The sequence below is a fragment of the Rutidosis leptorrhynchoides genome, chromosome 3, assembly GCF_046630445.1.
Source record: "Rutidosis leptorrhynchoides isolate AG116_Rl617_1_P2 chromosome 3, CSIRO_AGI_Rlap_v1, whole genome shotgun sequence".
Classification (NCBI taxonomy): Eukaryota; Viridiplantae; Streptophyta; class Magnoliopsida; order Asterales; family Asteraceae; genus Rutidosis; species Rutidosis leptorrhynchoides.
In genome coordinates, this window is record NC_092335.1 from 571,724,791 (window position 1) to 571,747,542 (window position 22,752).

At 41.3% G+C, this 22,752-nt stretch overlaps 1 protein-coding gene across 1 annotated transcript; it reads left to right on the forward strand.

The window, feature by feature from the left end:
• The first annotated feature begins 9,155 nt into the window (after window positions 1–9,155).
• Window positions 9,156–12,668, forward strand: LOC139902102 (uncharacterized). The gene has a single exon (XM_071884757.1). It carries the CDS (start codon window positions 9,156–9,158, stop codon window positions 12,666–12,668), a length of 3,513 nt encoding a protein of 1,170 aa, XP_071740858.1.
• The last annotated feature ends 10,084 nt before the right edge of the window (window positions 12,669–22,752 follow it).

The window sequence follows — 22,752 nt, forward strand, 5'->3', positions numbered from 1 at the left end:
AGATTTGGTTTAACTCTGTATAAATAGGGGTACGGTTCATTATGATGATGTATCTTTTGCATGAAATACTTTGTCTTTCATATATTTTCAATTCGTGTTCTCTCAATTGTCTGTTCTTATAATTCATATTCATTGTTCTATTGAGAGTCTGGTGTTCATAGTTGAATACTGTGAACTAATAGTAATATGTAAAGTTCACGAAGCAAATGAGTAATCCAGATAATCTCAGCTGCAGTATTAGCAAGTGCACGATACTCAGATTCACAACTAGAGCGAGAGACAGTCGGTTGCTTTTTAGCACTCCAAGACACGAGGTTGCCACCCAGAAAAATAGAGTAGCCATAAGTGGACCTGCGAGTCTCAAGACAACGAGCCCAGTCAGCGTCGAAATAACCAAGCAATAGTGGTGTAGGCGAATGAGTGAAGGAGAGCCCGAAATTAAGAGTGCCTTTGACATAGTGGAGAATCCGCTTGACGGCCTGAAAATGATCAACAGTGGGAGCATGCAAAAACTGACTAACCTGATTTACCGCATAAGAGAGGCCAGGTCGAGTAATCGTCAGATACTGAAGAGCACCAACGAGAGAGCGATAAAGTGTGTTATCCGAGAAAGGGACTCCTTTTGACGAAAAATTTTCATTGGTAGCAAGTGGAGTAGAGATTAGTTTAACATCAAGAAGACCCGCACGAGTAAGGATATCACGTGCATACTTAGCTTGGCTAAGGAAAAGACCCGAATCAGTGTAAAGGACCTCTAATCCCAAAAAATATCCAAGGCGGCCGAGATCTTTGATAGCAAATTCATCATGTAAACGAAAGATAAATGACCGAATATAAGCAGGATCATTACCAGTAAGAATGAGATCGTCTACATAGACTAGAAGATAAAGAAGTCTGGACCCGCACTTGTAAACAAAGAGAGACGGATCGGCTCGACTACAATGAAAACCAATGCGCACAAGGAATGTACTCAAACGTTGAAACCAAGAACGCGGAGCTTGCTTAAGACCATACAACACCTTTTTAAGGCGACACACATGAGTAGGAAAATGAGAGTCCACGAAGCCAGGCGGTTGTTCCATAAAAACTGTCTCTGTCAGATGCCCATTCAAAAAAGCATTCTTTACATCTAATTGATGAAGCGGCCACTTGTGAAGAGTTGCGAGTGAGAGAACAATGCGAACAGTGGAAGCTTTGACAGCGGGACTAAAAGTGACAGAGTAATCAAGGCCAGGTATTTGAGTGAACCCTTGAGCAACTAATCGTGCTTTATGATGATCAATAGAACCATCTGCGTGAAACTTGGTTCGAAAGACCCATTTAGAACCAACAATGTTTGTGTGCAGTGGGCGAGGAACTAAATCCCAAGTTCGGATGATGTGTAAGGCAGACATCTCTTCTTTCATTGCATTTAACCAAGTGGGATGTTTGATGGCAGATTTATAGCCGCGTGGTTCCACAGAAGTGAGAAGCGCAAAATGAAGCTTACTTGAAGATAAATGTGCAAGATCAACACGGTACCGAGGCTTAAAAGTGCCAACCTTGGAACGTGTAGTCATCGGGTGAGTAGAGGTAGCCGCAAGAACATGCGGTGTGTCAACAGTGGACGATACAGTAGGAGCATCATCATGGGTGTGCTCAATATGTGAAGGGTGATCGTCACACAAAGTGTTGGGAAATTACGGTCTCACTAATTCCCACCACCCAACCCAACAATAATAGTAAAGAAATAAGAACAATACACAACACAAGATTTAACGTGGAAACTCCAAAACAGGAGAAAAACCACCGGCCCCCAAAAAGAGAAATACACTATATCACAAATTGTTACAATGATATAGACGACTCTCTTAAGCCAACTACACTCTCCAAAATATTTAACTAATACAACTCTCAAACAAGGGTAAGAAAGAACAAAATAATCAAATACTTAAAGTGTATTGATTGGTGCGATTTGGAATGAAGACTTAGCCCCTCTTATATAACCAAGTCACTCACCCCTCACATCTTCCTCCCACCTATGTGGGATACACATATCTTCTACTAGCCAAAATAAACCAACAAATCTCCACCTTTTGGATAGAAGAAGATAACCATACTTCCACATTGCGAAGATAACCGATGTAGATGCTTCCTCGACGACAACTTCAAGATCCTCATCTTCATGCCGTTGACATTATCTCTAACCCAAGAAATAAAATTTGCATCTTCATCAAACATTGTCAATACCCGACAATCATTGTCATCACAGACAATCATAACTCTTAACAGAATTATCATACTCCACCATTAAGAGTATAGCACTTAGAATATCACATTCCAAGCATTTCACCTCGGCACATGTTGTTGAACAACCAGCTGAAACTTTATGGTGCAACTTCCCTGTTTGGCTTTCCCGAAAGTCCCATCAGCTACAACATCAGTTTCCACCACACAACCTGCATAAATGCCAAACCAATGCTCATGTGTAATTGTGGAACCGCTAACAAACATCCCTTTCCATGGTGGCGCGGACACACCATGAGGATGACGTGACATCAGAGGAATTCGTCACTCTCCGTAACAACGGAGACAATGTTAGCGTCTTTGGAGCCATTTGCCGGATTAGCTCCACCTGGACAATTAACCCTTACATGCCCAGTCTTCCCGCACCTCCAGCATACCAGATTCTTCCCAGAGTTTCTCTTTCGCCTATCAGAACACAACACTATCGTATCTCCTGATGACGAGACCCCGTTACCTTCCAGTCTTTTCTCCTCGGATAGGAGCTTGCTAGTAACGTCTTCAAACTTCAGAGTTTCTTTCCCATACATCAAAATAGGTTTCATGTGTTCATAAGATGATGACAAAGATAATATCAACCTCAAAGCTTTATCTTCATCATCCACTTTAACTCCAATAGCTTCAAGTTCTGAAACAATACCATTAAGAATACTTAGATGATCTGAAATCTTTGAACCCCCATCCATACGCAGAGTATGAAATTGTTCTTTAAGACACAACCGATTTGAGATGCCCTTGTCCTGGTACAACTGCTCTAGTTTAACCCAAAGCTCATTTGCCGTTGATAACCCGTGCACATTTGCAAGCACGTTCTTTGCAAGACACAAACGAATCGCACTTGCTGCCCTCAAATCCATATCATCCCATTCTTCTTCATCGAACTTACTGCTAGAATCACTGCCGGAAACAAAGGTGGGTTTACCTTTCAATGCCTTGTGTAACCCGGACTGAATCAACACATCCTTGACTTGAACCTGCCATAAGCCAAAATTGATCCTCCCATCAAATTTCTCTACATCAAACCTCATTGGACTGAACTTCGACATCGTATACGTATCCTATAAACAACACTTTCTCTGATTTTGCTCACGTTTCGAATAGCCAAAAGATGTAGCAGGTAGCCAGGACCCTTTAAATCGGAAATCCACAACTAGGCCACTAACAAATCCAACTATTACTACGAATCAGAAAAATATTGTCTAACCAGATACCCTATACGATCAATAGAACTCGTTTTTGATGTGGACGATCCACTCCCGTGGCAACCACAGAGCATACTCCGACTCCTATAACCGAGACCCCCGCCAAACCTGACGCTCTGATACCAGTTGTTGGGAAATTACGGTCTCACTAATTCCCGCCACCCAACCCAACAATAATAGTAAAGAAATAAGAACAATACACAACACAAGATTTAACGTGGAAACTCCAAAACAGGAGAAAAACCACCGGCCCCCAAAAAGAGAAATACACTATATCACAAATTGTTACAATGATATAGACGACTCTCTTAAGCCAACTACACTCTCCAAAATATTTAACTAATACAACTCTCAAACAAGGGTAAGAAAGAAAGAAATAATCAAATACTTAAAATGTATTGATTGGTGCGATTTGGAATGAAGACTTAGCCCCTCTTATATAACCAAGTCATTCACCCCTCACATCTTCCTCCCACCTATGTGGGATACACATATCTTCTACTAGCCAAAATAAACCAACACAAAGTACATGATGGTGTAACAGCATGAGGCTGATCACATAATGCCGATGATGAAGGCTGACTTTTAGCCGGAGGCGATACTGAGATTACTGGATCGTCAAAAATAGAGAAAACAAGTGAGGTGAGATCAACCTGATTTCCAGCATCCTTATAAGGAAAGCAAGTCTCGTCAAATTGTGCGTGACGAGTAAGATAGATACGCCCAGTTGAGGCATCTAGGCATTTATATACAGTTTGGTGGTCGACGACCACGACCTCTGCCCGAAGAATAGTTGTTGTTTCGACCACGTCCACGACCACGGTAGGAAAATGAACCGCGATTAGAGTTGCTATTATTGCTGTTAGTACGAGCTGTGAAGGCAGCAAGTGCAGCAACAGTAGGTTGCAGCGATGTTAAGAAGAGCTCATGGCTCTCGGCTTGGGAGATCAAATCCTTGAACGTAGACCGAGGTTTGAGTGCCCGTTGAGTGGTGGAGAATGTCTCGAAAGCAGGCCCGAGACCACACAAGAACCAATGGAACTTATCAGTCTCATCAACAGCATGACCGATTGAAGAGAGTTTATCACAGTGTGATTTGAATTTCTGACTGTATTCAGAAACAGAAAGGGATCCCTTTTGCAGTTATCGAAGGCTGTCCCGTATGGTATGCATTCGATCTATAGAATCGTGGCTATACGCTTCTTCAAGCGCACACCAAACTTCGCGAGCAGTATGAAGTCCGAGAATAATGGACATAGCTTCTTCAGATAACGAGGACTGGAGTATGAGAAGTATGAAGTCCGAGAATAATGGACATAGCTTCTTCAGATAGCGAGGACTGGAGTATGAGAAGAGCACGCTGATCGGAATCTTGCCAGGTTAAAAAATCTGGATTTGGTGAAGTAGCATCACCGACGACTATAGTAGCAGCAGGTGCGAGTTTAGTCCCGTCAATAAAGCCTGTGAGTTTCTGATAAGCAAGGAGAGGCTTGATTTGATGACGCCATAGAAGATAATTGGAAGATGTGAGCTTGATTGTAAGCATATGAAGAATAGTATTTAATGAAAGAGAGCTATCGCAAGTTGTAGATGAAGAAGCTGCCATTGCTGATAAGAAGAAGACGGGATAGATGAGCAAAGAATACGGATCAGTTTAGATGGCTGATACCATGTGAGAATCGATAGAAAATAAACCGTGCCTTAGGCTTTATATTCACGTTATATTTATAGATACAAGATCAGAGTTTGATAAGATACAATTACAACAATCTTATCATATGCTAATAACTAGGAAAGTCAAATAAGTCTAACTAATTTTGTTTTGGTCATTATCCTTATTATGGATATCATGCTTATCGTTAATAAGGTTACCCGGGTAATTGAACTATTTTTTATTCCTATGTACATGATGTAATCGAGTTAGATGGACCGTTTCCGATCCTTTATTTTAGTCACCCATATGCCACCAGTAAAATATAAAAATAGTACCTCTCGTGAAAATACATGTCTCCACACTATGGTATCTAGAAAAGATTATTCGTGACGTGTAATTTTACGGTAGCAAGTTTATTTATTTATAAATACTTGTTATATGTCAAAAAAAGGAAAAAGTGTTGTTTACTTGGATTTTTGCTTCGAAACTAAAATCAATCGAACTTTATCTACGGTTTGGCTATCCTCAACTAATCAAGTTTTACGTAAAGATTTGGTTAAGTTGTAGTGTTTATATTAATCTCGTTCTTTTATTTAGTAAGGAACAATGCAATGTAATTTGGGCTATAGGTTCTGACTGAAGGCCCAGTGTAGAACCAACCCACAAGCCCAGGGGTAATAAATGTTTATTTAGTTTACAAATTTTTTCTTTTTTTGAAAAAGATTATTTGGTAGAATTCTAGTTGAAAGGGTTTGAGGGAAAAAAAAAGATTAGGAAACAAGGGTTGTTCCATGTATTAATGTTGGGACTTGGGATGGTAAAAGTCATGAAAATAAAGAGTGGAAGCGAGTTTAACTCTATATTCAGCTTTTTAGATTAGTAATATTCCGTATCTTCTTTCTATTCTAAGCACTTTTTTTTAATTCTCTTTTTTTTTATTTTTAAAAAGCAAGTAAATTTTTATTGATATCACGGAAAGTTTACAAGGCCCTATAACTATACAATGTATTTAGGAATGAGAAACAAAAATACAAACTAATTCCTTTATTGAAACTTAACGGGAACCCACTAAACACCGCGGACTTGAAAAGACGAGCTGGGTAGGAGAACCCATACAGTACCGCAATTGTGATGACAAAGTTGGATGCTACTACCCATTTAACCAAGTTAAAGTGGGAATCACGCCAAGAAAAAAAAAAAGGAGAAGTCCTACAAATCGGCCAATTTTTTGCCGAGGGATGCCTTTATTCTGGTTTTAACCAACTCCCGTTCTATGTGTGTTTGATGTGGTGTAGAAGGAGGGATTGATTAGCCATTGTTGCCACTCGATTGATACTTTTTTAAGTCTTTTTTAGATCTAAGCGAAGGTTTGTGTTTGAATCTCGGATATGATTGTTACGGTATTCCACTCCTTTTTGTTGAAGACTTTGTTGTTACGAAATTTCCATATGATGTAGATCGAGGCCCATTTGTTGGCTTGCCATATGTATGATCTGATTTGAGACGAGGTAAATGATTGGTTATTTATGGTTACGTCTTGTAGTGAGGTGAGTGTGTTAGTTGGGGCATTCCACCACTTTAAAATCGTATGCCAAACGGATGTTGTGGATGGGCAATTGAAGAGTATGTGTTCGATTGTTTCGACATCTGTGTTGCATATAGGGCAAAATAGTGAGTCGAGGTCGATGTTGCGTTTGTCAAGTTCTACACGTGTTGGGATTCTACCAAATAATGTTCGCCACATGAAAATATTTATTTTTGGTGGTATGAGTTTATTTTTAGGTGTCGGGGTGGGGTTGGCAAGGTTTTCTAATTTTAGATTGTCGAGGATTGACGCGAGGGCTTTGGATGTGAATAAGCCGGTTTGGTCCATGTTCCATTTCCAAGAGTCGGGTTTGTTGGAGAGATTGATTGAAGATAGGAGGTTATTTAGTTCCGTTAATTCATTTGTCACTCTCCCGGTAGGCGTTCTAATCCAATTCCACGATACGGATGTGGATGAATTAATTCTCTTACTTGCTTTCCTTCCATGATTTGTATAAACATTTTTCATCAATCAGCCCAGGGAAGCCCAGGGAAGTAATTCGTACATAATTACGGAGTATATTTTATTCATACCCAACTAACTTAACATGATGTATGATGTTATACATTAACAGATAAAGGAGTTAAAAAAGGCGAAATTGGATCTCAAGGCGACTCAAGGCGATCTCAAATCTTGCTTGATTCCTTCTCGTTTTCTTTGAATTTTTCTGATTGGGCTTCTTCATGGGTAAATCGTCTAGTGGAGGAAAGAAGAAAAATCTCCAAAAAACCCAACCTAGGGTTTTAAGGAGCCGCACTATTGGTGGTGATGAGAAGTCTGATTCTAGTAGTGATGACTCTACATCTAAACCTGTCTCCCAAGGTAAAGATGTTAAAGGTACTGGGGTTGGATTGGGGAACATTGGATCTAATAAGGTGATTGACGGTCCACATGATGAATCCATTGCGTCTTCAAACGTGCAGGGGATCAATTTGGGTAACCATTACGATGATCAGCGTAGTGTTCATACTGACAGTGATGCGTCAGATAGAGAAGAAGGTGTGATTGGAGGTAAAAAGTCTAATCTTAATTATGAATTTCCTCCACTTTTTTCTGGTCAGAAGGTTGATGTTGTTAGCAGTCCTGATTCAAATAATGAAGATGATACTAATAAGGTCATGCCAAATAGCAATAACACTAGTACTCCTACTCTTAAGAATTATATGGCAGCTTTGCACGGTCCTGTTGAAAAACGTAGAGTGCAGTTCTACTTGTATGAATCATCTGATGTATTGGAAGACGGTATTGATGTTGAAATTCCTATTGAGTCTGTGCAAGAGGCATCCAATCGTTATAGCCATACCTTATATGTATATTTTATTGGAAAAAGGGTGGCTTTTCCGGTTGTTCAAAGCTATGTTATGAACGTCTGGAAAAAGTTTGGGATTGAAAAGGCGATGATGAACTCGAAGGGGTTTTTCTTCTTCAAGTTTAATTCCGAAAAAGGTATGGGGGATGTTTTTGGAGAATGGGCCATGGATGGTAAGAACCATTCCGATTATATTGAACAAACGGTCTCCGAATGTTTCACTTACTAAAGAGAATGTCACTAAGGTACCGGTGTGGGTGAAGTTGCACGATATTCCACTTGCCGGATATACAGAAGTGGGGTTGAGTGCTATTGCTTCAAAAGTGGGTCGTCCAATGATGTTGGACTCGTACACAAGCACGATATGTTTGGAATCGTGGGGCCGTCCGAATTATGCGAGAGCTATGATAGAAGTGTCGGCAGAGAAAGACTTGAAAGAAATGCTATGTGTGGCGACTCGGAGCTTAATTAATAAAGATAAAGTCTTAGACACTGCTCGGGTAGAATTTAAATGAAAACCGCCCAGATGTTCGGATTGTAATGTGTTTGGACACGTTGATGCTCAATGTCCGCGTCGGGTTCATGTGGAGGTTGAGAGTACACCAACTGATGATGGTTTCGTGGCTGTGAATAAAAAGAATGCCAAAAAAGTTGTTCATGAAAATGGTTTTAAGCATAAGGATGGATTTTTGATGGGGAGAAATAAGCAGAAGTTTATCTACCGGCCTGTCAATAAGGGTTCGGGTGATAACAATATCAATACTAATGCAAGTAAGAAATTGGATGATCCTGGCACAAGTAACAAGGTGGGTAATAAGAAGAATTCTTTTGCAGCTCTTGATGGGTTGGACACAGATGACTTGTTTCATGGACATCAGGGGGCAGATCACACATTGCACCTTCGTGACGAAAGTGATATTGAAGGCGAAGGAGACGCTACATCAGAGTTTATGGCGAGCATATCTGAGGGGGCAAGCACTCCCGGTCGAAAGGTTCCTCATGATTAGTGTAGCCTCTTGGAACATACGGGGTCTTAATCATGTCCCCAAACAAAACGAGGTGGTTGACGTGGTAAACGGTAATAATTTATGTGTGTGTGCTATCCTTGAATCACATGTGAATATGGCCAATTTAAATGGTATTTGTAGTAAAGTTTTTCCTCATTGGCAATGGACGTCAAATTCTAACTTATGCCAGAGTGGTACGCGAATTATTTTGCGTGGAACCCCGGATATAGTAAATTTGATGGTTATGTCTATGAGTGATCAGGCACTTCACTGCATGGTCAAATCTTTGAGTAATGATGTGCAGTTTCATGTTTCATTTATTGACGCTCACAATTATTATATTACTAGACGTGCTCTGTGGAGGGAGCTTGAGATGCATAAATGCCTCTTGGGAAACCATCCTTGGGTTATGCTAGGTGATTTTAACGCCTCTCTTAGTGTAAATGATTCATCGTGTGGATCGTCTTCCATGACCATTGCTATGTCCGAATTTAAAGATTGTGTGGAGCGTATTTGTATGTCGGATGTGAATCATATGGGGTTACATTTTACGTGGAATCAAAGGCCAAAGGCAAGTTCAGGTCTGTTGAAGAAGATTGATCGTGTCATGGCGAATGATGAGTTTATTTCTACTTTTGTGAATGCTTACGCGGTGTTTCACCCGTATAGGATTTCAGATCATAGTCCAGCTATATTGAAGATCCCTACGCAAGGTACAAATCATCCAAAACCTTTCAAGTTCGCTAATTTTATTACTTTTCATGATGAATTCAGGGATACTGTTAGTGATGGGTGGAAGACAAAGGTTCAGGGGTATAAAATGTTTCAAGTGGTAAAGAAATTAAGGGCGTTAAAAAAGCCTCTTCGTAAACTTGCATGGCGTAAAGGAAATCTGCATGACAGAGTTGTGAGGCTTCGTAATGCTCTTGATGAGGCGCAAACCAAACTAGACAAGTGGCTAGATTCCATCTCTATTTGCGAGGAGGAAAGTTGTATTTTAAAAGAATATAATGAGGCTTGTTTAGAGGAGGAGCTATTCTTGAAGCAAAAAGCGAAAGTTGATTGGTTACGTGAAGGAGATTTTAATACTCGTTATTTTCACAATGTGGTCAAGGGTCGTAGACACAGAAACCGTATTCAAGCAATCATGGATGATGCGGGGCTGATTAGAGAAGGTAACGAGGTTCCTGACTTATTTGTTAAGCATTATGAAACGTTTATTGGTTCTGCTTCTCCAGTGGATACTATTAATCGGCCTGAGGAGTTGTTTGTCAAAACTATCCCGACTGATAAAGCTGAATTTATGGTTCGAGAGGTGTCGATGCAAGAAGTTAAGGATGTGGTTTTTGAATGTGCCCTTAATAAGTCGCCGGGACCGGATGGTTTTACGGCTGAGTTTTTTAGAGCGGCGTGGGATATTATTGGTGAGGATATAACTTCGGCGGTTCGTGGGTTTTTTCATACTGGAAAATTACTCAAGGAATTAAATCACACTATTATTTCTTTACTTCCAAAAGTGACCACTCCGAACAGAGTTACAGATTATCGCCCGATTTCGTGTTGCAACGTTTTATACAAATTTATTAGCAAGATTATCACGAATCGTATTAAGGGTTGTTTGGATGATATCGTGAGTTCTAATCAATCGGCTTTTAACCCGGGAAGACGTATAACTGATAATATTCTTCTTACGCAAGATCTGATGAAAAATTATCATCTTAGCTATGGGCCTCCCCGATGTGCGTTCAAGATCGATATTCAGAAAGCTTACGACACGGTTGATTGGAATTTTTTGGAGAATATTTTAGTTCGTTTTGGCTTTCCGAAGGTGATGGTCGATTGGATTATGGTTTGCGTAGAGTCAGCATCATTCTCTATTTGTATTAATGGCGAGCTTCATGGCTATTTTCGTGGTAAAAGGGGGCTTAGACAAGGAGACCCTTTGTCTCCCTTGTTATTCACTTTAGTCATGGAAGCTTTAACGTTGATGCTTAATCGGCGCGCTACTGAGTTAGAAGATTTTCGTTTCCATCCTAACTGTGGCAAGCTCAACATTATTAATCTATGTTTTGCAGATGACCTGTTTATTTTTTCTTATGCTAACCCAGGATCGGTAACTGTTATTGCGGAAGCTTTGGATGAATTTAAACGCTGTTCGGGTCTAGTGCCTAGTTTAGCAAAGAGTACGACATTTTTTGCTAATGTTTCTAACGTGGTTAAGGCTGCAATTTTGGAGATTTTGCCTTTTGATGAAGGCATGCTTCCTGTTAAATACTTAGGCGTCCCTCTTGTGTCGTCAAGCTTATTTCATAGGGATTGCAAAATTCTTGTGGATCGAGTGAGAGATCGTATCTCAGATTGGAAGAACAAATTTCTTTCGTATGCAGGGAGAGTGCAATTGATTACTTCTGTTCTCACGACTATGCAACTTTATTGGCAATCCGCGTTCATTGTCCCGATTGCTATTATCAAGGAAATTGAAGGTCTTATAAGGGGTTTTATATGGTGCCAAGGGGAAATGAAGCGGGGAAAGGCTAAGGTTAAATGGTCTCGTATTTGTCTTCCAAAACAAGAAGGTGGCCTTGGTATTAAAAGATTGAAGGAGTGGAACGTTGCTTTAATGGCTTCTCATATTTGGCGTGTGCTGACAAACAAAAAATCGTTGTGGGTTCAATGGGTGCACACATACCGCCTTAAGGGTAGAAGCTTTTGGGATGCTCCGGTTGTTGCTGGGGCAAGTGTTAGTTGGCGCAAGATACTGAGTATTAGAGATTATATACGTGATCGTTTTGTTTATAATGTTGGAGATGGTGCTACTGTCTCAGCATGGCATGATGCTTGGAGTGACTATGGGCCACTTGCTAACTTTATTTCTAACCGAGATATCTTGAATGCAGGTTATTCTAGAGAAGCGAAAATTTGTGATATTGTTTCACAAGATGGCTGGAATTTGCCGAATGAATGGTATTCTAAATACCCTGGGCTGCACAATATTAATCCGCCTGTCTTGTCTAATGTTCCAGATTCAATTCGATGGAGAGATTATGCAGGTAACTTGGTACATTTCTCAGTAGGCATAGTGTGGAACACCATTCGTACTAGATCAGATCCGGTTAACTGGTTCCCAATTGTATGGTTTCCACAATGCATCCCTAGACATTCTTTCCTGGTTTGGCTCCTTTTTGGTGAAAACTTAAAGACTCAAGACAAATTAAAACCATGGGAGATTGGGGCAAGTGTTGTTCTTCTTTGCCCATTTTGTCACGCTGAACCCGATTCGCACCTGCATCTTTTTTTTCGATGTCCATTTGCAGCACAGGTTTGGAAATATGTTAAGAGTAGCGTGAGGGTTAATGTTGCAGGAAATGATTGGACTGACTTTGTTGATTCGATCAGCAGCTGTGCAGCAAGGAGAACTGTTTGTAGTATCGTTTCAAAGCTTTTGTTTGGTGCGGCTGTGTATATGATTTGGCAAGAGCGAAATAAAAGGTTATTCAAAAAGGATGCTAGATCGTATAGTAAGGTCGTCGCTGCTATCTTTTCTATGGTTCGGCTGAAAATTATGGCTCTTAAATGGAAGAATTCAATGCAAGTGAAGTTAATGAAGGATGCATGGAAGGTCCCGTAAGGGTAGGCGTCTAGTTGTTTTAGTGTGAGCCTGCGTGCTCATGTGGTTTGGTTGTGACCATTTGGTCTGGTTTTCTGACTTTGGGCTCTACCCTTTTTGTTTTTTGAGCTTAACTGTGTAATCCTTTGATTTGAGTTTAATATATTTCACCGGGTAAATTTTACCCTTTACCCCAAAAAAAAAAAAAAAAAAAAATGTTATACATTACAACACTTTACAAATTTATTTGCTTATGTATAAATAGAAGTTGATTGTGTATGAATCATCACTCATTAAAAATTGATTGTGTGTTTGAAGATTGATTAGCAAATTTCATAATAAGAAAAAATTTCGTAAGTTGATAAAATCACCATTAATTGATATCAGCTACTAGATATAATCTTCTCATAATATAATTGAAATCACTCATTGATATTAGAAATCACTAATGGCCCATGTACCTATTTTGTCATGGATAGTCCCTGTAGTTTGCACTTAAATCAATGGTGGTCTCTATCCCTAACAATTGTTAAAAATTTCCGTTAAACATTGACATGTGACATACACATGAGGGTAGAAACGACATTTACACTTCACTTACTTCTTCCATGTTCATCTTTTACAACAATTAAATTTTTAACATGGGTCACCTCACACAAAAACACACATATCTCTTTTTTACATTACAATCATCAACTTTTAGATGAACACAACAAAATTACACATTCAATTTCGATTTGGGCATTTTGATTTCAAACTACTCAAACACGCATCTCATGTTTCTCTATATAGGTTTTTAAATTCTTTATTAATCCTTACATGGGTCACATTTAATTTCAACTCATCTTTACTGATATGATTTCTTCATCACCAACAAACCCTAAAATTCACGGATTTAATTTCTTCATCGCCATCAAACCTTGGGATCACGTATATGATTTTCATTACTCATCATCGCCATCATCATCATCATCATCATCATCATCATCATCATCATCATCATCATCATCATTTTCTTTAATAATCATCATCGTCATCATCATTTTCATTAATAATCATCATCGTCATATCTATTTCAACCGTTGGCTAGAATCTTCTGTTGGTCAAAATCTTTTGTTTCCAGCTAGAATATACTTCGGAGATACTACTCTGATCAATTTTAAAGAAGATGAAAATTGTTGCTACAGGTTTTGTTTAATTTACATGAAAAAGAAAGCCACATGTTACAAGTTTTAAAATAAAAATTTGAGACCCACCAACACCAAAAATAAGAGATTAAAAAAAGATTAAGCTTTAAACGAGACGTCTATGGTAAAAGACCCACCAACGCTGATTTTGTATATTACAAATCTCTTTAGAAAAAATATTACAAATAGAGATTTGTATATTGATTTGAGTTTGGGCTTAAGTTTGATTTTGTAGAACTTGAAATTGATGAAGATGTTTTAACGAGAAAAAAGTGAAGGTATGTCATTTTGGATGGTATGAACATGAAGGGGATGAATGAGATAAGGGATGATGAACATGAAGGGGATGAATGAGATAAACCGAAGGGACACGACTACCCCCGCGTGGATGCCACATGACAATATTTAACGAAAATGTTAAACGATTGTTAGGGACAGGTACCACTGGTGATTAAGGTGCAAACAATATGGACCATCCTTGATGAAAAAATGCACAGAGACCATAAATGATATCTAATACAAACCAGATGGAGCACCTGTAAAATTTTGCTAGCTTGATCAAAACATAACACAAAACTAGCACCAATAAACAATTGACAACTAAATCTACATCTAAAATAGCATGAGCCTAAACATCCTTTAGAAAATCGAACGTCACTTGATGGTGTTACTTTAGGAATGAATACAAAAACTAAACCAATACCCCGAAAGAACCACGAGTTAACAAACTGACAAAATTACGCTGTTGGTTCCTGTGATGTGCTCAAAAATGCATATCCTGGCCTAAACTTTTTTTCGACGTAATTTGCCCTGTTGTTTTGAGACTTCAACTCGTTAGGTCCCTCATCCAAACATCTATTAAATCGGATATGTTAAGTCACCCATGTGCAAAAAGAAGATTTGTGGTGGAGTAGTCGATCAATGGTCGGATTTACGAACGGAAACATTAACAACCACAGCCGCCACTATCATCTGCGAACAGAAGCACCGTCACCGTCGGCGGTGAACTGATTAACTATATTTTGCTTAGAGTTGACTTAGATCTCGATGGTGTTTAAGGTTCATATTCGACGGTGACTGACTATACCAGGTTCATATGAACAAAAAAAAATCATATTAGTTTTAGATTTTGATTTATTTAATTCTTCTATGGATTTTTCAAATTTTGATTTGTTTATGTCGTATATGATGTAAGTAAAAAAATGCATGTGATATATTGTTTTTGGTTGAGTAATATGATACTCTGCATGTGTTGTAAAAGATGCGGGTAGTGTATGTTTTATGGAGTTTTCGGATAATGATACGCATACCCGATCAACTCGTGTAATGCATCAGAAAGCATTGCCACAAGAGTCATGAGAGCGTGCACTTAGGCAGGTAGCGCTAAAGTGACAACCATAGCGCTGATCCCATCCATGCGATTTGGTGACGTGCACATGCCAGGCAATGTTGTAGCTGGCAGAGGACACCTGGCAGACAAGAGGTCAGGTCCAACAAGAACACTTTTTACTTTTGTCGGGTTAGCTCGCTCAAAGATATACTATTGGCAAGCCACGGTCCTTTTAACCTTATTATGTGGTGATAAAAGACAAGAAGGATTGCCCTATAAATAAAGGATTTCGTCCACAGCATTGAAGGATCTTGAATTCACTTCACATACACATACACTATTAACACTAGCGCATAGCGCAATTATACCCGCGCTACCGGACTTATAGCATTTCACTAGACATTCTTGATACACAGGTAACGTTCTATGAACACAAACCCTACAACCCAGCGCGATCCATCGTTAACCGGACTACCTGCCAATGGTGGGTCTATGTTTAACCACCTCAGCTGAGATCCTCATCTCGCAGAGGGTTATTCACGGTACTCCGGACCGGAGAGTTAAACCCAATTGACCCTTAAATCCCCCTTCTTTGACGTCAAGCATGGACCAAACCCGACCAGATTAATCTATGCTTGATCATTTGGCGCCATCCGTGGGACACACAAGTTGAAAGATTTTGATTTGATCTTTTCTCTGTATGTTCACTAACAACCCGCTTGTTTCTTTTTGATACAGTAACAGGTGTTGAAATGACTAGCAAGCCAGAAGTACCTAAACATGCACAAGCGCGAGCTACCTCGCCCACAGGACCTAAGCCGGCAATCAAAGGATCTGTAGGAACCTCTGACAGTGCGCCACCAAGGGGCGCCCAGATCCCACATCACCTTTCAAGACCCCAGAAGCGATCAGGCCGATACCCTGGCCTCGAACACCGCAAGCGTGGGGTTCACCCCCGCCTACCCCGCGCCTGAGGCCACACGCAGTAGCCCAAGTCACTCTAGCAGCCCGGCCGGCCCACAAAGTACAAGGCCCTCGCCCTCGCCGCGAACGGATGCCTCCCTAACAACCCCTGGATCTAGCGCCACTACTTTCGCATAAGGAACTTCGCCCGCGGGAAGAGGCGCCTCCACCGAATCACTGGCTCGAATGCGTGAGCAACGCGCTCTCAGCCAAGCCAATCTGATCTATGCTTTGATGAATGTTGCGCCAGATGACATGGTGCACGAATTCAAACAGCCTGGGAAGGCCGAACTCATGATCAAAACCTGTACGCGGGAATGAAAGGAGTACCTGTCAAACCCTCTTTTGAAACCGCTCCCACTGGGGAAAAATTTTCAGCGCACATACTGAACCACGTCTCGACGCCATTCCCGTGATACCGCTCACCTTGGGGTATTACGATGGGTTCTCGGACCCGGATGAATTCCTGTAGAAGTACGAGGGAATAGCGCGAAACCAGCGTTGGGATGACGAAACAAAATGCATGGAGTTTCCCCCGCTTCTTGAAGGTGTGGCTTGACAATGGTTCAACAACCTTCCAGCGTCCCTTATAAGCTGTTATGATGATCTTCGCACGCGTTTTCTGCTTAACTTCCATAACATGCGCGCAACTCGAAGGACGCATGTCGAATGCCATGACATCAAGCATGAACGAGGAGAGTCTCTGGGACAATTCATCGATAGGTACTGCCAAGAAGTAGCCAAAATCCCTAACTGCTCTGAATCGTTAAAGGTATCTTGCTTCATACATGGAATCTGCCAGGAACGCCACCTAGCGTTATGGCAGAGGCTTCGGAAGCGCCCTCCAGAGATGCTAGCAGAAGCAATCAGAGAAGCGTACGAGCACATGCGCGCTGAAGAAGATACTACCAGGTATTCGGGTTACCGCGGTTCAGGAAATGGTCGGCGCGACGACTACGATTCGCCAAGGGGTGGACGTCAGTCAAGTGGTTTCGGAAGAAATCAACACGACTCCAGCCCGTACGTCCACCATGGTAACAATCATCACAGCGATAGAAGGCATCAGCGAAACCATCAAGGGAACAACAACAACAACCAGCAACATCACAGGATCAGAGACAGCGACACAAGGGAAAACAGGCAAGCCTTAATCAGAAGCCTCACCAAGAGTCTAAAGGATATATACGTAACGGAGCCCATCTCCAAGACGTTTGAGAAGCCTGCGCGCATGTTCGAATATGCGCGACGCGATAAGTCAAAATTCTGCGACTTTCACGACGACTTCGGACACGAGACCAATCGTTGCAAAGCATTGGTTGATAAGGTGGTCGTTTGCCTTAAGCGCGGAGAACTAAAACACTTGAAGCTGGGGAAGGATGAATCAGGTGGGAACAAGAAGGAGAATGAAAGAGCTGAGAAGGACAAGGTTATCTATGTCTTTTCGTGGGAGAAGAGGAAGGAAATCGAGAAAGAGTCGTTGCTGCCATATGAAACCCTCAAGGCGCACCTTTTGCGCGAGCCTATCTATGAAAGGAAATGTGCTCCGCTGGTTGTGGAGGGTTCTTGCCTGAGTGCGGTCAATACATCAACAACATTCTTATCGACACTGGCAGTTGTGTCAATGTTATGTTCTTCCACTGCTTTGATGACCTATCCTATAAAATGAAATGCAACATAAGAGAGGTGAAGCAACAATTTAGAGGAATCAGTGGGGACCCCGCATGGTCAAAAGGGATACTCGGATCAGCACTGACCCTGCGGGATGATCATGACTGGGAAAGGGAGCACACGTTGGTGGCTGACTTTAAAGTGATACGCGCGCAATCAGAATACGACGCTATCCTTGGACAACTGGTGTTATCACACTTTGCCATCAGCACCTGCCTTTATCAAGGCATCATAACGCTACCTACCCCGCTAGGAAAAGCCACGCTCAAGTCCAAAGTAACAGCGGAGGACTACCGACTTCAACATGTACATATATAATTAATTGTTTTGAAAATTAAAACTACAGATCATGCGCGGTCACACAATGGTGAAATCAGTACTTACATACTTAACCGGATGGGATGCAATAACACGCAACAGTCTGCGCACTTACCACATTAAAATGGGCACAATCTTATATAATCTGAAAAATAAGACGCATATTAGAGTGCGCTTGCACACATACTCGAGCATTAGTTGATTTGTAACAATATTTTACTGGTATCCACAGATTCGAAGTATTCAATCCGCGGCAAAGGCGAAGAAAGATGGGGCCAGTTCTTCAGGAGCTGGAAATGACGATGGAGACGAAATTGCCGGCGTGGACTATGAGTTCGAGGAGTACAAGGATGAGAAGTTGAGGGAGAGAGCATGTTGTTTCAGCTATGATCATGGTGGATACGGTTACTATTGATGTTAGAAAAGTTTGGATGTTTGTCATAATGCGCATTGTGTCCAACGTAAATTTGAAGTTTGTACTTATAACAATGATCCTAAGCGCTTTGTGCGCAGTTTAATTCATTTTATGTTTGCATGTCTCCAAGTTATTGTCTGCTAAAATCTTTATGCCATTTACATGCAAAGTAGTTCTATAACTTGAAAATGGTTCGCACAATCTTGTAGGCAGCGCACTCCTGCCTTTGAAGGGTTGCTTTCTCCGGCACCCGTGCGGCAGAAGCTTGTTTGGCGACAAGCTAGTCTATTATAACTTGACGGTTAAGCGTCATTGGGTTGACCTAACCTACCCGCGCAGAACTTGAGATCTGCAAGTCATGACTATAAACGACGGCGTTAGTCGCGCCTGACCTCAGTCCTAAGTGTTGGCGCACTTAAAAGACTTTCGATGCGCACATACGGATGTTTAACTTAAGCATATATTGTGTGCACAACAATATATGTGATAAGTCAAATGTTGACATGCCTTGAGTATAATTGCGATTAAAATCAACAAGAAACTTAGCCACACAGAATAACAAGTTAACAAATGATCTTGCGCGCTTGCCTATACATTAATTATAAATCGAGAAAATCACCAAAGATATCGAAACAACATACATGCGCGTTCATAAACTTAAGTGCGCTATAAAACGCAAACACCATCCACAATAAGAAAAATGCAATAAAAATAGATATTTCATTTCCCAAAAAGTCATTACATACATGCAGCAAATAATAAATTACAACTCTTCGGATAACAAACGATGGGCTTCGGCAGTAGGATCGTTGGACAAAGCTATCAGCGAAGGCACCATGATATTCGCCAACGACGGCGTGATTTCTTCGCTCTTTTGCACCGCAAGAGGATCCACTTCCTTAGCGATAATGGCTTCCAAAGCTTCGGAAGATTGAACGTGAGGCTGAATCTTCTTCTAGAAAGTAAGCCTCTATTCCGCCTTATAGGCAAGAACGGCGTCAACAAACAGATAGCTCACATATTTGGAATCGCAAGCGCGAGAAACAGGCGAAGGAAGACCCTTCTTTAAGGTCTCGAATTGACGCAGTGCCGCGTCACGATCGCCTTCACAAGTAGACAATCGACCAACCAAATCTTCGCGCTCTTTAGCCAGAGTGCACTTTTCAGACTCAAGGGAGTTAACCTTTTCGGTTAACCCCTCAACCTGAGAAATCAAAGACGCCTTCTCAGCAGCTAAGGCAGACGAGGCGGTGGTTGCCTCTCTGCGCGCTTTTTCTGCCTCCTCGAGCTGCGAATTCAGATGCACGATGCGGTCGTGGGCCTGATCAGCAGTCAAGGCACCCAGCGTAGAGGATCCAGCGCCATCCAAACGAGACCTTGCCCCCTGCAAGTAAAAATTGAGAACGCATCAAGTTCAACATAGTTAGTTAAACATCGAAGTGCCACGCTGCTTCAGGCGATAGATGAGTGAAGTAGTTGGGGAGTTTGATACTCTACAAGTAGTCGAATTGGGAGGTCGCCGCCTTCTCAGGTATTGACAGAAGGTCTTTCATACCATAAAACTGCAAGCGAGCCTCTGCAAGCAAAAAGATAACCGATTAGTGACATAATTAGTAGCGCAATTGTTCATAACTTAAGCAAAATGAAACTACCTTTTGCCTTCTTAGCGCATTTACGCTTGTGCCCACTCTCAGTTGGGGCCTCAGTCACCTTGGGCCCCCCGGCATCCACTCGTTGAAAGTCATCACTTGCATGACTCTCATGTTGCTCAGCGCCACCAGAACCACCGGGGCCATCAGAACCGTCACCTTGGACCACAGGGTCAGCGCTTGAACGTTGCTCGCCCTCATTCTCCATTTCAGGTGTCTTGGTATAGAAACCCTCGATATTGCGGGATCCAAGAAGCCTTCTAGACGCATGACTGCAGCAAAAACAAACAAGAGATTAGAACAAAGCAATAGAAAAATAAAACAAGTATAAAGTTAGCACCCATCTGCTGCATACCATTATCGTCGCCATCTTTGATAATTGGCAGGGCAGACGAATAAGGACACATGTTGGCAACTCGCAAGATGTCGCTACTATAAGGGCGAATTGGAAGCTCGCGGTTAATTAAGTGCCCAAGCCTCTCTTGCTCGACCGGAGAAAGTGTGGGCTTAACATTGAGTCGCGCGTCGGTAGCTTCTGTGTGCCATGCGCGAATATTTCGAAAGGCAAGAGGGATGAAGGAATTGTCCATATAGAAGAATGAATTTTTCCATTTCTTACAGACGCTAGCTTTCAGATGTGCCATAAAGTTAACCCTATCATAAACAGCGTACCAACTTTGTTGGCTTTTACGGTAAGAAAACACGTTTTTAAATAACGTTAGCGTGGGAGGAAAATTGTAGAAATTACAGATCATCTCAAAAAGTGTGACGCGGCAAGCGCTATATGGATATAATTGACCAATGTCAATATTAAAATGGTTAAGGACCTCCGTGAAAAAAGGAGTAGAAGGATAGCGCACATTCCCTTCCACCATGACTTGTAAATACACGGTGACCTTATCGTCAATAACGGTATTTGCTCGCTGATTCGGTAGGGGCGCTATGGGATTTAAATCGGCCAAAGGTGGGTACCAGTCCACCAAAAGCGCGATTTTACGAGCTGTCATAATGAACCTAATGACTTCGCAATTCGGAGGCTCGCCAGTAGAAGAAGAAGATGCCATCTATTAACAAGTAATTCAAAAGACCGTAAGTAAACAAACTAAACCCGCGCTAACCTGAAAAAACTTAAAGACAAGGTTGAAGAAGCAGTAAGCCGAGAAGATTTGCGCAGGATTGAAGAACATAGAAAGAGTAAAAAATGAGAGGTAGTTATGAGGTACTTATAGGGAAGTAAAAAACACAGAAGAGGTCTCAAGAAGAAGTTGAAAAGGGCGGTTAAAATATGAACGGCGGAGATGGAGCCACGTGTCAAAAGCTGGAAAGGAAGAGGGACGAGGTAACCAAAGGCGGCGGAAGTGATCAATGATCACTGTAGCAACCGACAAACGTCGCCTCAATTACCTTGTATTTAATGCAGAAGACAAAACATTATTCAAATAAAAATAGAGGAAAGCAAAGGCGTTTAGAGAAGAATAGGCAGACGGTGGTCATAAGTTGAGTTCAACGCCATGCGCAGTACCTGCGCATACCATTAAACTGGGGGACTTAATGATACACATACCCGATCAACTCGTATAGCGCATCAGACAGCATTGCCACAAGAGTCATGAGAGCGCGCACTTAGGCAGGTAGCGCTAAAGTGACAACCATAGCGCTGATCCCATCCATGCGCTTTGGTGACATGCACATGTCAGGCAATGCTGTAGCTGGCAGAGGACACCTGGCAGACAAGAGGTCAGGTTTGACAAGAACACTTTTTACTTTTGCCGGGTTAGCTCACTTAAATATATACTATTGGCAGGCCATGGTCCTTTTAACCTTATTATGTGCCGATAAAAGACAAGAAGGATTGCCCTATAAATAAATGATTTCGTCCATAGCATTGAAGGTTCTTGAATTCACTTCACATACACATACACTATTAACAGTAGCGCATAGCGCAATTATACCCGCGCTACCTGACTTATAGCATTTCAATAGACATTCTTTATACACATGTAACGTTCTATGAACACAAACCCTACAACCCAGCGCGAGCCATCGTTAACCGGACTACCCGCTGATGGCGGGTCTATGTTTAACCACCTCCGCTGAGATCCTCATCTCGCAGGGGGTTATTCACGGTACTCCGGACCGGAGAGTTAAACCCAATTGACCCTTAAATCCCCTTTCTTTGACGTCAAGCATGGAACGAACCCGACCAGATTAATCTATGCTTGATCATCGGATTTCAGATTTTGTTTATAGGTAGGTTTTTGATTCGATTATTGTGTTGTAAATTTGGGTTCTTATTTTTGTTTAGTATTTAAATTAATTTGATTAAGGTTTTTGACATAGATTAAAGGCGTATTGAATGTTTGTGGTTAAGGAGGGCGATGAATAAGATGAGCAAAAAGGAACGGATGAAAATACTGTAAGTTGCATGTGATCTCAAGTAATAGATCAGATTTAACATACATTTGGATGAAGGACCAAGTGGGTTGAAATCTCAAAAAACGGGGACCAACAACGTCAAAAAAAGTTTAAGTTTAGACCAGAATATGCAATTTTGAGCAAAACCAGAGAGTCCAAC

Coding starts and splice junctions, on each gene's coding strand:
- LOC139902102 (XM_071884757.1), top strand. CDS start 9,156: ATGGCCAATTTAAATGGTATTTGTAGTAAAGTTTTTCCTCATTGGCAA.